Source organism: Ursus arctos, unplaced genomic scaffold (genome assembly GCF_023065955.2).
Source record: "Ursus arctos isolate Adak ecotype North America unplaced genomic scaffold, UrsArc2.0 scaffold_7, whole genome shotgun sequence".
NCBI lineage: Eukaryota > Metazoa > Chordata > Mammalia > Carnivora > Ursidae > Ursus > Ursus arctos.
In genome coordinates this window covers 64,094,059-64,111,871 of record NW_026623089.1, presented here as the reverse complement: position 1 = coordinate 64,111,871, position 17,813 = coordinate 64,094,059, and the positions used below count along the sequence as shown (strand labels likewise).

At 39.0% G+C, this 17,813-nt stretch overlaps 1 protein-coding gene across 6 annotated transcripts in view; it reads left to right on the top strand.

Annotated features, from left to right (window-relative positions):
* BICC1 (BicC family RNA binding protein 1) overlaps positions 1 to 17,813 on the top strand; it is a 275,327-nt gene that overhangs the window by 147,086 nt on the left and 110,428 nt on the right. For all 6 annotated transcript variants that reach the window (XM_048219269.2, XM_048219268.2, XM_044386082.3 and 3 more), the window contains exon 3: positions 14,403 to 14,472. In XM_048219269.2, the coding sequence (XP_048075226.1) occupies positions 14,403 to 14,472 (70 nt within the window). The remainder of the gene's footprint in view (positions 1 to 14,402; positions 14,473 to 17,813) is intronic.

Below are 17,813 nucleotides of genomic sequence, written 5' to 3'. Positions count from 1 at the left end.
CTGCATTTCAGACTAACAGGCCTACACCAGCACACTTCAGCTCTTCATCATGCATACCAGCAATCAGCATTCAATATTTGTAGTGTTTTGTCATTCTTAAATTTAGATAAAGTAAATGTAGTATTGAATGTATTTTGACAAATATATACATTTATGTAACCCAAACTCTTACGAAGATATAGACCATTACCATGACTTGAAACAGTTTCCTCCTACCCCTCTCCCAAACCCACCCCCCACTTACCGTGGCAACCACTTTTCTGAGTTTTTTCACCAAAGATTTGTTTTGTTTGTTCTAGAATATTATGTAAATGGAAACATACAGTATGTACTTTATGGTATAAGCCTTCTTTCTCTGAGCATAGTGTTTTTGGATTTCATCCATATTGTTGCATATTATCAGTAGTTTGTTCCTTTCTTTAATGAGTTGTATTACATTGTGTACTACAGTTAATCTGTCCCCTTGTTTATGGTCACCTGGCTATTTCCTGTTTTTCACTATTATGAATAAGCTGGTGAGAACAAGTCTTCTACTTGCTGGGTATTTGTTTACATTTGGTTATCTCAAGAACTTAAAAATTAGAGTGTTAAAAATTGAGCTTACCCAAGTGCGTATCTTTTCCACAAGTCCGTATTTCAGTGAATGACACCACCATTCACAGCGTTGTCTGAGCCATTACCTTGAGTGTTGTCCTTGACTGCTTGCTGTCCCTGATCTGTCATGCATAACCACATACAAAGTGCTGCCAGTACTGTCTTCTTCACATTCACTCACTTTGCCTTAGGACTGTAATCATTACCCTACTTGAAGCCATCCCCATCTTTCAGCTGGATTATCAGAACAACTTCCTAACTGGTCTCCTTGCCATCTCTCTTGGCCCTCACTCCATTCCTTTCTTCAAACTACTGTCACTCATCTTTGAAAAAAATACACTTTAGATCATGTTACTTACTTATTAAAAAATGCCTAGTTTCCCAGTTGCTCTTAGGATAAAAAAGTAAAATCCTTATCCTCCTTTGCAAGTCTGCATGGTTTAACTCCTCCTGCCTCTTCCTGGGTCTCATCTTTCTAGCCACCCTGGGTTTGCATGTCTTTCATGCTTCCCACGTTGGGCTTTGTCCTCCTCTGCTGTGGGTCAGGCTCTCTAATTGGGTCATTCCCATTTCTACACAATTGTGTTCTGTCTCCCGCACTAAAGGGAAATGAAAACTGCCTGTATCAGTTCAGATTAGAATTGTCTGCGGAAACAAAGCAAAACAAAATGATTGTTGTTTAAATAAGTTGGAAGATTACTTCTCATAAAAGAACAATGCAGGTCTGGTGTGGTGACAGTGTTCCCCAGAGACCTAGTAAACCAAGGTACTTCTACCTATACAGTTCCCCACTCTTGGATTATGGCCCTTATCTTCATAATCCAAGTTGGAACTTCAGACACCACAGTCTAATTAGCAGAATGGAAAAAGGGACAAAAGACATTGAATCATGAAATTTCCTAGAATCTCCCAATATTTCCCTGGGCAGAACTTAGTTTCCTAGCCATACCTAGCTTCAAGGAAGTCAGAGTAGTTATTTTAGGTGTCCATGTCCCAGCTAAAAATTAGGGTTCTAATTGGGAGAAAGTGGACATTGGCGTAGGCTCTGTAACTGTTATACTTCCCTTGACACGTCATATTCCTCTCCAGCCACGGTCTTGTTTTTCTGCTTCTTGTTAAGAGTCAAAACTTCTTGAAGGAGTTGTCTAATCATATTCTACTTCTCAACTCATGCCAACTGCTGTGCTCACCCTTCCACTTACATGGTTGTGTCAGGGTTACCCATGTTCCTGGTGTTTTAAAAATCCGAGTGATACTTTGAAGTTTTCATCTGACTTGATTTCTTAGTAGCTTTCAGTTCTTTTCTTTTTTCCTTGAGGAACTCCTCTATGGGGATTAGCGGGGAGTTTTTCCTTTGTTTTCTATGACCTCATGGTCATCTACCACCATTCTGGACGTCCATTCCCTCTCTGATGTTTTCAGCATCTCCTCTTCTACCCAATGTCTAAACGTTGGAATTTCTCAAGGTTTAGTTTTTTGTTTGTTTTTTTAATTAAAGTAATAGATAAGATTCTTCATTTTAGCCACTTTTAAGGGGCATTAAGTATATTCACACTGTTTTACAACCATCATCACCATCCATGTTTGGAACTTTTTCATCTTCCCAAAGTGAAACTCCATGACCAGGAAACAAGACCCATTCCCCCTTTCCCCTACCTCCCACTTACATTCTACTTTGTAAATTCTTAAGGTTAGTTTCACACCTAGATTGGAAGGACCTTTGTTTCTTCTTTATGTCCTTCATAGGTGAGAGCCTCAGATTCCATAATCTTAAATACCATCTAATTCCAAATTTATATTTCCGATTAAATTTTTTTCCTTCTGATCACTAGATTCTTATTACCTTAGCCTGATATTTCCACTTGGCTGGAAATCCACTTCAGTGGCTCATAGACTTTAAAAATGTAGCCTAACTGAAACTTTTATGTTCTTAGTCTCATTCGGTCTCTTTCTTACTTCCAGTCTCAGTGATGGCACCAGCCAACCAGAAAGCTGATTAATAACTTGCTAGCTCCCCTTCCATCACTCCTCCCCAATCAAGTCAGTCAGTAGTCTTGGCTGTTCCACTCTCAGCATACATTGATTTGCTTCATTTTTCTTTATCTCTACCATCCTTACCTTTCTCCATGTTCCCATGATCTCTTGCTTGACAATTGCAGTGCCATCCAAGCTCATCTTTCTACTCTTGCCTGCCTCTTTCAATGTGATCTGTAAAACACAAATAAGGTCATGTTCCTCCAAGGCTTACAGCCCTTCATGGCCTGCCTTGTGCTGTTAGAAGGAGCTTTCCAGGCTTTATATGAGTTGGTCCTTACATTCCTCTCCACCTCACTCTTGCCCTTTTCTCCTCCCTGTTGGTCATCTTTCAGTTTCTTTAACATCGAAAGCTTCAGGGCCTCTGCTTGCTATGTTCTTTATGTTTTCTTGAATCTTTCAGGTCTTGGCTTAACATCCTCAGATTGTCTCACCTAATACAAAGTGTGACCCCTTTTATTGTTCTGACTTAAGGCATCCCGTTCTTTTTTAACCCCTCCGCCACTTAAAAAATGATTTCTTCCCCTTGCCTTTACTTCATTTCTCCCAGTAGATTTACTTTATTGTATTTGTTCATTTTCCCCAGTAGACTGTAATCTACCAGTGATCAGGAGCTGTTTAAATTCTGTTCACTCTTTATGCCTAATATTTAATGCAACAACTGGTACATATCTGGCATGCAGTAAATATTTAGAAATGAATGAATCCTGCTCCCTCTTCCTGACATGATTTGCATCCCCCCGTTTGATGTAACCATGCTTCATACTGTGGCTCATTTCTTCAAGGTAGCCTTCCTTAATTAATAGAGACCTGGCATCTCTCTGTTAGGTGATATCATTGCAATGTGTATCCTTATGTCCTATAATTAAAGTCAGGGTTGTTTGGTTCATTTCCCTGACTGTACCATCAGCCTTGTGAGAGCAGTCGCCATAGCTCTTCTGGTCCATCATCCTTGCTCTTTGGTTGAGCATAGTGTCTCATAATCTTTATAAGAAGATTATCAAGATTTGGTAACTTGATTTTGTTAGAGATATCAATACTATTACATTTTTTTCACAAGTTCTATACTGTTAAACCATTATATTCAAGTCATACACAAGTTACATCTGATAGTTCAAATTTAATCTTTTTATAGCTCCCTATGATAGCAGCTATGATAGAGATCTGGTTAGTCCTTCTGAGGAATTATAATAAAGTGATAGTTGGAGAATGAAATAGCCTTAAGAATCATAGATCCTTATGTCCCAGAAGAACCAAGGAACTGGCTCCTCACTAACACTATAGGTCATCACAAATAACCTACCCATACCCCATGAGAATTCTCCTTGGTTTGGAGCACAGGTCGGAAGGTGGAGTCCATGCTCTCTTTCGCTCACAGTGTTTTTTACATAATTGAAATAGGTAACAAATAGAAATCAGGAGATTTAACACAAAAATCTGGCTCATCTGTTAGAATGGGCAAGTGTGGTCCCCTGAGCTGGTGCCAGCCGTAGGTTAGAGTGGAGTGGAAGTGACAGAACATGAGCATCCCACTGTCGAAGCCCATACTTGGCCCAATTTGCCACTCACTGTGCATTTTAGTTGAAGAGTTTCTCCATTATTATGCACATATACCTTGGGAGAATAAATTCTGTCAGTGATTCAGAATTTACTTTCATTTAAGGAATATTCACTCAGTTCATTTATTCTGATAAGCAGATTCCTCAAGGATACCATTTTTTGAATGAGGTAAAGGAGACTGTGTAGATGGAGTGGCTGTACTCAGATACACCAAGTGCCAAGTAATTGGAAAGTCTTAGGTGATTGTTGCCTCTTCTGTCCCCTTTGTCTAACTCCTTCATCACTCTTAGTTACTTTAACAATGCTTCTTGGGGTGCCTGGGTGGCTCAGTTGTTAAATGTCTGCCTTTGGCTCAGGTCGTGATCCCAGGATCCTGGGATCGAGCCCTGCATTGCTCTCCCTGCTCCGCTGGGAGCCTGCTTCTTCCTCTCCCACTCCCCCTGCTTGTGTCCCCTCTCTCGCTGGCTGTCTCTTTCTGTCAAATAATTAAATAAAATCTTAAAAAAAAATCAAAAAACCCAATGTTTCTTAGATCCTAAGTGCTAGATTCAAATGCTTAAAAATGAACAAGATACAGTTTGTTGGCCATCGGGAGGCCACCTCATTGGTGGGATTGGTAAAATGAGCAAAGAAGTAAGGACTGTAATGTTGCCACACACAGTAAAAATGGGGAGGGGAGAGCGGAACGTGACTTCTGCCTGAGAGGTTGGGAGAGTTTTCACAGTGGGGGGCACATCTGAACTAGGTTTTGGTTGATATGTAGGAGTTGGCTGAACTTTTTGAGATAAATTAGTTAAGCCTGCCTATAGTGTGGAACAGTTTGAAACCCCTTATCAGTGATTCTCAATGGGGCAAAGCAGTGTGGGACCATAAAAACGACCATGCAAGCTGAAACTGCAAAGTGCTTTCATTAATCAGTGGGAAAATTGAACGCTGTGCAGTGCAACTTCTAAAAATTTTTGTGAAAATGTTAAAGATTTCCCTGTCAGTGATAAATATATAGGAAAATGAAAAAGATATTAAAGCTAATATTTAATGCACTGTTTTTAAATGTTAGAAATATTGAGAATTAATGCATTTCATTTCTTTGTAAAAAACTTGTCAAGAATAGTTGGAACGTGACTTTTTTATTGTACACTTTGTGATATGGAGGGAGCATCTTTTCTCTGCCTCAGTGAATTGTCGTGACCATAAGTCTAGATCAGATTCCAACATGTCATCCTTTATACTTTCAAGGTTGTGGACTATCTCCTGGAGTTTCTTTAATGTGAAATTTTTTGCTGGCATCAGCTCCTCCTTGTCACAACCACTTTCATTATTTATGTCCCTGAGTTTGTCTTCACTCAGTCTCCTCTGGCCGCATATCACAGCCCCACCAGCAACGGCAGTGTCAACATTCCCGTCGTCCCCTGTGGATCCTATACCCCTGACGTTTGACTCAAGTTTCACTTCCAGCAATGTCACTGTTGGTTCGTTTGCTACACTTTCATCTTGGTTGGCCAGTTTCCACTTTTGATTATCCATTTTTGTAAAATCTCACTCGTTTTTGACCCTGGGAGACAAGAAGTCGGTACAACTGCTTGCTTTGCTGTCTGTGCGCGAGGTAATTACAGACGTGCAGTGAGTAATCCGCAACACGCTTTGAAAGAAGCAAAGTGATTCATCACTGATGAAGATGCATGTTACGTATGTAGTGATTTGTGTACTGGAGAACTGGCAGTGGAATGTGTATTTGATGCAACTACTCACAATTAATGTACTTTGGTAACTGGAATGTAAACTTGTCTTGTTGGGGGTTGGTGTTGTTTACCTAAGCTGTGGTAACTAACATTTGTGCATCTTGGGACTGTGCAAAGCCAGGACGGTCACTTTGGCCATCTTGAGTGAGTTTGTCCTGCCCTTTGTTGGAAGTTGAGCATCTGTAACCCTGGCCACTGAAGTGCCAGTGTGGCCCTCTTGTGTCACTGTGACAACCTAAATGCTTCTGACATTCTCTCTATGTGCATGGGGGTGGTGGTCCTTCCCTGGATTGAACCGTTCTGGGGCAATCTCTGGGTTGCTCTGTCATTAATGAATCAGTGTTGAGGGGCAGACGCTCTGCTGCTATGAGTCCTGGGAGGGTGAGCTTTCAGATGACCTCCCCGTAAGTATATGGTGCTTTCCACTTCATAAGCCAAGTGGGTCAAAAATTGTTCTTGCTAGAGAGTCATGTGACTTCGATTTTAGCCAGACTCTGCCACATACCATCTGCTGCTGAACCTCTTTGATTCCTCATTTCTTCATTTGCCGAATAGGTGTCACCTATCTGATTTACAAGATTATTGCATGGAACCCATGGGAAATGTATATGAATATTAGACAAATGTGAGGAATTGTTCTGGAGATGATGAATAACCTAATCAGTGATCTCTTGGATTTAAAATGAAATACAACAGAGCCTTCTAATGTCTCGCAAAATAAACATCCTCAGCTTTTAGACACCCCCTCGTGTGAGAAGTTCACTACTTTCCCATCTCTACTTTTCAGGGTTTTCTAGTTGGCTCTTTTCTCACGTAGCTCCCTTCATGGTGAAATGCAGCAAATTGACTCACAATCCATTAGTACATGAGGTAACTTTAAACAGCCTTCTCCATGAGGATAGACCTTATTTCTCTCTTGATATAAGGAAAATAAAGCACAAATGAACTGACTTTTTTTTTCTTTTTTTTTTTTTGTGAAGCAGGCTGCAGATGTCTCCCAGCTGGTAGCCATTTTGAATGATGAATTTTCAATAGTTTAGAGTACAAATGTCAAGTTAGAGTGTTCAGCGTTCTTTTCCTGGTCCAAGAATAAATATTTCAAGTAAAGTCAGCATAAGTAGACTTACTGTTGGTTGATCTGAGATACTGTTTACTTACCTGTGGATTTTTAACTTTATGTCTAGATTGAAGAATTTGGTGAAATAAGCACATTAGTAGAATTGTTGGTTTGGCAAAGGTTTCCATCATCTGTAAGATATTATCCTATAATTGCTGCAAACTTGCAAAATCTGTAGTATAGTGAACATTGGTAGATATGTTCTCTTTCCACATGGTGTACTAATCTGGAATTTGTTGGAGATGGAAAAACATTTATTATCATTTGAGCGTTGAGGAATATAAGTAGAAATTATTTTTTATCGTGGCTGAAACTACATGTAGAATTTGATTATGTAGAATTTGAGTAGATATTTTTCTTGTTTATTTTGTTTTAATTTCGACAATTTATTTTGACTAAGTGAAATTATTTAAATGATTCCTTGTAAATCTGTGATGAAATTTTTTTCTGTAGCTGATAGAACTTTTCTCCAATTAAAAAAATTCCAAATTCCAGCCCATGTTAACATTACTGTCCCTTGCCTTCTCTCCCTCCCTTACTCCTCATAGAAACTAAAACCAAAACAAGAACGTATGATTCCATGTGTATTAGATATCTTTTTAATATTAAAAAAGCAGTGCTATTACTCTTTGATCAGGGTACATTATGCCCTGTTTACAAAATACAGATATGAATAAGAAAGTTAAGATGACTAATTAACTTCTTAAGCTGTTATATATCCACAGCATGCTATCTTCATCACATTTTTCATCATGAAAAAGTAACTTTCAAGCATGCACTACAAAAATATATATTCTTTCTGATACAAACAATCTTAATTTTAATTGCTTGATATGTTTCCAAATTGATATTCTTGGCTCAGTTGCTTTTGTTACTATAAATATTTTCTGTTCATCACATCTGAGATTAGCATAAGAATTAAGTTACATTTCCATTATTAATCCCTTGTAAGCAATGAGTATAGCAAGTCTAACAATGGAAACTTAAAATAATTATTTTTCAAATAGTTTTATCTTTAGATGAAAGCCTCCCGAATCTCCTCTCCCCTATGACATAGAGAATTGCTGCTTATAATAAGAGAAATAAAGAAACCTAGCAGAAATTGGTAGAATCGAGAAGACATTCTCTTGACAATGAAGATGTCCATAAGTTGAAACTGACCCATTTGAAATGACATAAGCATATAGCATCCAGAATAGTGAGTTACAGCAGGTCTTTAAAATATTTAAGTTGAATCATTTTCAGTAAACATTTGAGCTTTGATTTTTGTGAAGGTAGAAACCAGGACAATGAGATTAAAGAAACAAAACCAAAAAAACTAGCTGGAACTCACTTTAGGATTTTTCTCCCTGTGACGGAAGATAGCCATTTTCGTCTTGGAGGTTTTGTGGCTTGTACACCGAGGCACTCCTTTACCTAACTGACATCATGATATATGGCATCCTTGCTCCACAAGGAAGCACTAGCCATTTTAAGCATGTTTCAGTTCACATTTCACACATCTTATGTTTTGCAGAGGGGTTGGTCAGAGTTAGCCACTTAATCGAATTATTCCTTAAATGCAAATTGAACATTTGGACAGTATCCTGGCTTCCTTAAGAATTGGGGCATAATATGGATTTCTGGAAAGTGATTTCCTTGTAGGAATTAATTGGATTGTGGAAAATGTACAATATCCTTTTGAAAAGGTGTCGGTGTTTTCATCCATTATGAGAGCCTTAAAATTAAGTGCTTTAGTGGACCCATTTCTGTAATTTTTTAAAAACATCAATTCAATACTTAAGGTTTTTTTTAAAACCTTTGTGAAGATGCTAAGAGATCACCAGCAGCTCCTGTTACAGTTTGCAAACCCTGATTGTCTCCTCTGTCGTTGTGCTGATGTTTTAGATGTCACAGGAGCTCTTATGTCAGCAACCCAGTCTGCTCAGTGACTTTTTTATCACTTGTGTCCACACCTAAGCTCTTGTTCAACTCAAAGACATGGCCTCTTTGAAAAGGAAAGTAAGCACTTAAGTCAGGGTTGTCTGGAAGCTTTCGAGCCTTTTTTTTTTTTTTTGGCTCTAGGAGAAATCCCAGTTTTATCTCCGACCTCCTTTAGCTGCTTTATTAATGAATAATCCAGAATAATGAGTTAAAATAAGTGTTTAAATATTTAAGGTATGATTTAATGTTTATAGAAAAAATTATTCAAAATTAGTAGTTCTTCAGGCTTTGGTTTTGTGAAGGTAGAAACAGGGCCACAATAAGATTTTTTTTTTTTTTTTAAACTAGTTGGAACTCACTTCAGTTTTGTTGTTATTGTTGATGTTGTTGTTTTTGTTGTTTTTAAAGACATAAGAGTCGTTTTCTTCTCAGAGGTTTTGTGGCTTCTTTGATTTCAGCCGCAGCTACTAGACCTCACCTCTTCCAGCTCTCCTATTTACCTTGATTTACCTCTCAATTTGTCTTGATGACCATTCAGGACATCTTTTTAAAAATAGCTTGCTGGATACAGAGCTTCTGACTTGCTTAGTGCCCTAATTTCTGCCTCTGCACCCCACGATCTGTGTCCTCACCCCACTTCTCCCAGGGCTCATGCTTCAGGCCCCTTTTCCAATAATCCAACTGCAGTGCTGGGGTTCCTGGACCATTGTCCACCTGTACTCCCAGCAGAGAACTACACTTCCTCCTCCTCCTGATCACAGGACTGCTTCACACTCTAGTACTCCATAACTGGTGGACACTAAAACCAACCATTAGTGTACAGTGTCTATGCTGTAGGAACTGACTTGGAGTCGTTGGAGGTGATGGTTTGAAAAGCTTCACTGAGAACTTCTTACGGGGAATTTTGACTTCCTAAAAGTGCAGTAAGTATGGCCTCTTCCTATTTGTAGTGACTCTCCTGGTTTTCAGAGTGGATTTGTAGTGAACGATGGCCAAGCACAGGTACTGCACAGCTTTGGTTTGTGTCATGTCTTCAAGGCTATATGAGCATGTCCATGTGCAGATCCTTAGGCGGGTGGAGAAGACGTGAGACACATTTGCTGTCCTTGATGCGTGAAGTGAGCCTTGAAGCACCTCAGCCACACTGAATCACCATCAGACCTGCTGGAGTACCTGCGCTCCCTCCTTCTAGACCTTTCTACATGTACTCCTCTCCTATCTGGGGCACGTTCTCCACCTTTTCTCCAGCCAACTGTTTCTCTTCCTTTAAGGTACAGCATTAATAGGCATTTCCTTAACATAAATTTCCTTGACTACCCATGACTGGGCTAGGACTCCCTCTATACACTCTCATATTGCCCTGCCCCATTATGAAACTTGACACACAGTCCGTAATGCTGGGTTAAGCTGTCCTCTTCCTTGTTAGACCATGAGCTCCTGGAAGGAAGCACCATCTCATTTGCTATTGTATCCCTAGTTTCCAGGACAGTGACTGACCAAAAGTAATCAATATGTAATAATCACTGTGGGCCATATCTGTGTTTGGGGTTTTCCACATGTTTTCTTATCAAAACCTCACAACAATTCTATGAGTAGGTACTATAATTAATTATACAGAGGATAAAAGACTGATAAAAGTGATTTACCCATCATGTAGCTAGAAAGTGGCAGAGCTGGTACTTGACTCTAGAGCCACCTGCTCTTAATGACTAGATCACATACAATGATGAACAAATAAAGGGATGTCTGAGAAGGCATCCAGTCGGAGCTCTGTGTGGGGATTGCAGCCTAATGAACGGCCTTGGTTGGCATTGTGTGGTTGGCATTGACTGGCCACAGATGGTATTCAGTGGAGTCACTTTTTTCTTTCTTTCTTTTTTTTTAATTTGACAGAGATAGAGGCAGCCAGAGAGAGGGAACACAAGCAGGGGGAGTGGGAGAGGAAGAAGCAGGCTCATAGCAGAGGAGCCTGAGGTGGGTCTCGATCCCATAACGCCGGGATCACGCCCTGAGCCGAAGGCAGATGCTTAACGACTGCGCCACCCAGGCGCCCCTGGAGTTACTTTTTTCTAATCATAGAGGGAAGGTCACCTATGGGTGCCAGGTGCCTGTAACTAGTAATTCATTTTCTTTAAAAGGTTTGACATTTACTGTAGCTCATAGAACTTTGGAGATCATGTGATATGGAAGATAAAACTCTGGTTTTAGAGTTAGGGATACTAAGCTTAGCATAGTGTCCCTTCCCCACACAGATAGTGTCAATGTTAGGGATGTTGAAAGTGAGCATTTCTGAGTCCCGCCACCTCACTGCACGATGGAGACCTGGGACTGGTGGGAGGCTTAGAGGAAGTGTGTGTAAAGTAGCATTTTGACTTGATGGCTATTATATACTATGAGGATATTTTCTCTGGCATATTATTTTCTGTCTTGAAGCATCTATTGGTGTTTAATAAAAAGGAGTCAAATATATATGCAGGGTGATTTGAAGGGAAGTTCTGCAAATGATTAAGATTTTAGAAAGTTATTCTTGCCACCATATGTTGTCAAGGAAGCTTCTCTATTAGAGTAGTATAATTATGGCATCCAACGTAATTTACTGGATTAAATGGCCAAATTATTTAATTCAGGAAAAGAAAAGTATATAGATTATTTTCTTACTGCTTCCCTACCAACAGAATTATAGTAAGATCTTATTTTTCTATCTTATCTCTTTGGGTGTCTTAGCCAAATTAGAGGAAAATTCGGAATCAATTTTTAGTCACTTTGAAGATATATGTATGTATAGTAGCTTGAAATTACAGGTGATAAAATGTGACCAATGAGAAGTCCCTCCTAATTGGGGCTTCCTGCTCTCATTCAGTGACTATTGAACTTATTCATAAATTTACTTTTCCTTGGCTTTCAGGATTTGAGTAATTTTGTAGATTATATTTTAGAAAACCTTTACTAACCACCTCCCTTAACCTGACCTTTCAGGATGGTGGCTGTGACCTGTCTTTGTGAGCAGGTCCTGTGCACACACCCAGTCCACTATCCGCAGCTGGCTTTCTGGTGTGTGTTCCTGACTGGACTGTAAGCTTGTGGACACCAGGAATTGTGTCTTATTCATAGCTGTGGGTCCTGGAACTTGTGGTACCTAGGTAGGCTCTTGGTAAATATTTGTAGGATGTTACAGCCATTTGTCATGCTCAAATCTTGAAGCATATTTTCAAATATGTATATACATGTTTGAAAAAGAGGCCCCATGTTCCATATAGTTTGGTTATTAGAGGTATGGTCTTTGCAAGCAGTCTGGTGTTTTTATCCTCACTCCGCTGCTTCCTAACTGTGTGAGGAATAAAGTCGTTTACTTCATAAGCATGCTATGAAGACTCGTTTACCCAAATATATCCTATGCTTGCTGTGTGCAGGGTAGGGAGCTTACTTTATTTTGCAGAGACAGATTATAAACAAATAAACACAGAAAATAGGAGAATTTCAGATTGAGTAAGGAGTAGGCAGGAACTCAACACAGTGAGATGGGAAAAATTTGGGCAGGGATCATGTAGGAGTAGGAGTGTGGACACAGAGACCCTGCACGGAAGCCTCCTGGGCATGTTCCTGGAGAGCAGAGGAAGGATAATATTTATTTTATTTTGAAATATGGATTTAGAGATAACAGTTTAATGGTGAAGACAACTAACAAGGACAGCATGGATGGGAGGAGAAGAAGAGGGGCCAGGTCTTACAGGGTTGGGTGGAACAAGTTCACCTACCTTCAGGGCCAGGCCAGTACCTTGACTTAGTGAGGACAGTGTGATCTCACTTGGGTTTTTCAATCTTTAATAGATACACAGGTGTAGAGAAATATTTCTCTGAGAAGAATAGCAGTGCAAACACCATGATAAATGGCAAGTGAGTAATACAAACATGATGATAATGGCAAGTGACCCTTGACCTCCGTGTGAGAGACCAAGTGGGGGTTGGGGGGCAGCCCAGAGCCTCCAGGCATCTGGTCCTCAGTGCCAGCCAAGTGTTGCCATGTGGGAATGTGGGCTCCAAGTGCTAAATCTGTCAAGTTTTCCAAAGAACCAGAAATCTTAATTTCTATGTGAAATTCCCGGAGTTAAAAATGTTGGCTCATGTTTTAAAAACCTTACGATGGGTAGACAAAATGCATCTATTTGCTGCCAGTTTGAAACATCTGCTGAAAGTTCTTTTATGCTATGAAAAGGGGGATTATGTGAAGTACGATGCATGTTAACATGTTTACTGTATAGCCTTAGGCCCAATACATAGCCAGTGCTGAAGGGATAAAGGCACTTTTTATTAATTGCCCCATGTTTAGTTGTCTTCACCTCTAATTTGTTTAGTTAACTCTAAATCTGTATTAAAAAGCATGAATCGGGGTGCTCGTGTGGCTTAGTCGGTGGAGTGTCTGCCTTCACTCAGGTCAGGGTCCCAGGGCCCTGGGATCGAGTCCCACATCGGGCTCCTTGGTCAGCAGGAGCCTGCTTCTCCCTCTGCCTCTGCCTGCTGCTCCCCCTGCTTGTACTCTCCCTCTCTGACAAATAAGTAAATAAAATCTCAAAAAAAAAAAAAAACACATAAAAAAATAAGAAGCATATATTAGTTGTTTGCCCTGTCAATTTCTTTGATGAATTCTGTATTCATGGTACAAAGTAAACACTAATCTAGTCTTACATGATAAAGGTAGAGAAGAACAAAGGATGAACAGTTTTTGGTTACTCTTTCTTATTTACCATCTACTGCTTTTGCTCTGTGGTGGTGGTTTCCCTCACTCCTTCTTGTCCCTTCACACATTTGCAGCCCAGTCGCCCCACCCCCCTGGGTTAGTCACATGGAAGCGGAAAAGAACTATGGCCAAGATGCCATTTTGCACCAGGCGAAGGATGACGGGAATGCAGCCTTACGACATGATGTCGTGTTTAGAAGTTTTTCATCAGTTTTAATGAAATACAAATGTGCCCAAAGCAAGTTATTAATTTTTTTTCCCAGAAAGAAAGTCTTCATTTAGTATGGCCTAACCCACGTAGTTTTGTATTACAAGGATTATGTGTGGTGTGTTGCAATCTGTTGGCAGTGGTCTTGGGGAGTTTTATTCAGCACAAGCATCTCTGACAGTTCTGGCGTCAAGTGGGGTCAATTACTTGTTCATGTACTTTTGGTCTTGTTGTCTCTATGTTAAAAACTCTGAAGCATAACGGAGAGGAACACTGGGAGTAACAAAATATACTTGAATATTTCTAATAGATTAAAGGCTTATAAAAATGAATCTCTCTTTTCAGCAAGTTTTTTTTTTGCATTGTTTTAAAATGAGGTCATTTTATCAGCATGAGACTAAAGACTTGAAAATAGTTTTTTTAGAAGAATCTTATCTGTAAATACAAGCTCTTAATTGAATCAATATTTTTCTCTCTTAATTTTTGTTACAGATCATGGAGGAAACAAATACGCAGATTGCTTGGCCATCAAAACTGAAGATTGGAGCCAAATCCAAGAAAGGTAAATCATGAGAAATAGAGAAATTGGTGGCTTTGATAATGGAGACTGGAATTACTGGAAGTTTGCAAGGGAGAAAATCAACCCTTATTCTTACCATGTATGTCCCCAGATATTTGTGAAATAACAATATTTTGGAAGGTTTATCAAATTAAAATTATTCCTTTTATCCAACAACCAAAAAAACATTAAGTATTTTATTGTAATGGAAATGTTATTATGGAAGATACCATAGCAAATTACGATTTCAGGGATGTCCTTTCATTCAGTGGCCATGAGTCATGGTGATTCTCTTGCATGTAACAACATGTTTTCAACACATAAACTCCCAGTGTTTATACTTTAGGCTTCTTGTTTTTGTACCACACGAGTTTAATAGCTATTTTTTTCTCCCTCCAATGCGATAGAAACCTTAGGTTTCCTTTCTTGCCTGCTTCTACTCTTCATCTGTCAAACAGTAATGAACCCAGTACATTTCTCTTTTAGGCTGAGCGTTGCCCTTGAGTGGTCTTTCTTCTGCTTTATCCTAGAACACACCACTCGATGCAGGAATGGAAATACAGGCACCGTTAGTTTTTTTTCCCAGATTACATAGTATTTTCAAGTGACCTGCCAGTATATATATATCTGGATATTTTTTCAAAGTATAACCTTCATCTCAACAAACTTCATTATGTATACTTCTTAAGAGATACATGTAGTCATTAGGAGCTGGTGGGAGATACTATCAAATAATTCAAAAACAATGATTGTGCAAGCCGAACGTTATCTGTTGTGGTCCAGCTTTTTTGTTTGTTGCTGTTTAGTTTCGTATTTGCTTTACCTTCTCCCTATGACTTTTATTGCTAAATGATACTAAACATTGAAAGATTTCTCTTTTTCTTTTATTTTAGTTCAGATTGCCTTTTAATCTCATTTTATGAGTTACTCATCACATGGAATGTAAATTATTTTACAGTTGTTGTGAGGACTAGCTGGACTACAGTGTACTGGGGTTCCTACAGAAACTCTGCTCTTGTGACTTTCTCGTTTCTGATTGTGGTAGCAAGAAAGGGAAAGCCTGTGTGCTAAACAGCCAGAAGATCTGGTGAATTTCCAAGTGAGATTCCATAACTTCGTACATGCCTTCCATTTGCCAAGTGCTATGGGATATAGTCTCAATCTTCAGTGTGTTGAGATGTTTTGTACTCATTATGCTAAAGAAGAAATTACTCCTTAGTGGGTTATCTACCTATTTGTTTGCTTGTGGCCATTTAAAAATCACTGGCCTATGCTTGAATAAATTGGAACTTGAACATAAATTGGATTCTTTTTCCCTATTGTCAGGTATTTTTACTTAAAGAATGAAATGAACTTCATTACTATCCTAATAGAAATGTAATTTGATCAGTCTCCAAAGAAAACCCCCAAGGAAACATGATTATTAAAATGATTCCAGATAATTTTGGATGACTTCTTCGCTTGCACTACCCATGCTAGGTTTTTTATTTTTTATTCAAAATGTGGTTACAACTTTAGGGATTTTAGATAATATGGAGATAAATAGATGAGGTTAATGTTTTAGTTTCCAGTCATTGACATACTTAACCCTTTCATCACAATGACCAACTATTCCACATTTTGAGTATATATTTTGCCTTGAAAATAAAAACATTTCAGCAGTACATTTGGAGGGCATTTAGCATAGTTTCCCCAAGGTTAAACTTAACCTTTGGAATTGTGCCTAAGAATTGATCCCTCCAGGCCTGCGTCTACAGACATCATTTTATTTTTCTATTATTGATGAAGTGCTATGAATGTACACAGTATTGTATGATGAGCAGAATGTGCCAGAAGAGAGAGACTTAGCTCAAGGAAGGGAGGAAAAATCAAAAGTTTTCCTCAGAGGAATTTACGGTTCAGAATTTATTTGAGTTGCTCTTATTACTTAAACACACAGCTGCTGAATCAGTTCTTGGCTAACATCCCTGATATGGTGTATTCCTATATTAATTTTAAAATGGTTAAATTCAGAGATGAAATTTGTTTGATTATAATTTGTAATGGGTAAAAATAAAATGAAAATGGCAGGAGGACCTTCGAAAGGTAATTCTTTGATGCGGATATCTGCCTCTAAATGTTGTATGGAAAACTGTTGTTAGTCTTTATTTTAAACCTTCTTCATTCTAAGCTAGTATTATTCAAGAGACCCAGGACTATAAATGTGTCTAGGGATTCGTGCCATGTTTGGATGGTTATTAAACTCTAAATCCCACAGTGACATGAAGATTTGGAATGTACAGATAATCCCCAGACGATGCTCGTGATACAATATAGGCATGGGTTTGTGCTGTATTTTACTCTGTAGACTTTTGCTCCTGTTGGTTGGATATATAAGCCTAGATGGACATTTTTCATGGCTACTGTTACCAGTCTGCCCCCTTCTATACCCTATCGGCATTTAGTCCTGTGCTTTATTTTTTAAGCCATCAACCCTGTATCAGATTGGCTGTGTGGCTGCTTTGGTTGAAGTGCTGGTAGGGAGGGTGCTGCGTGGCACAAAGGCAGAAAGCCAAGGGCCTGAACTTGCTATCACTCAGAAGAATCAGATTCTTCTCTGGAGTATCTGGCTCAGTAGGTCTGCAGTGGGACTGGGAAATGTATACTTAACAAGTTCCTCTGGTGCTTTTATGGTTAAGCTGAGTTTCGGAAACAAAAATCTCACCATCTGACGTGGAAATATCATGACTTAGTTACTGAGGAGACCATGTGTTTAGAGACAGTGGATGACGATTACTATTGAAAAACAGGCACAAGTCCTTCAACAGCCCCTTCTCCTGGATAATGTCCATCTTGGTTTCCAAAAACTGCACTTTTATGGATTCATTAATTTTAAGTTTCTGTCATCTTTGCAGTCAGTTAGCATGAGTAAGCTTAGAGTGGTAACTGTTGTTCTGTGCCTGTGTGAAATATAATTTTGAGTAAAAAGCCACCTGGTAATTGTGCTTCTCTCTATCCCTTTCTTCCCTCTCTCCTCCCCTTTTACTCCTCCATTCCTCTTAAACCATATAGAACACAGTGAAAAAATGTAATAGAAACATTTCCATTTAGTAAGCGTGGCATTTTGGGAAAGAGCATGTTTGTCATATAAAACTCAGGGACTATAGAATTTTTTAGAATTTACAAGTATTTGAAATTATTGGAAGGTTGAGTTCTCATTAGAGCCAGAAAGAACTGAGAATTTAAGATTCAACATAATGGATGTTTAAGTAGGCAACTCTAAGTTTATCCTAATGGGGGGGGGGTCGTGATTAAGAAAAATAAAACAATATCTATTATTTCTTGTGTACAACACATATTTATGT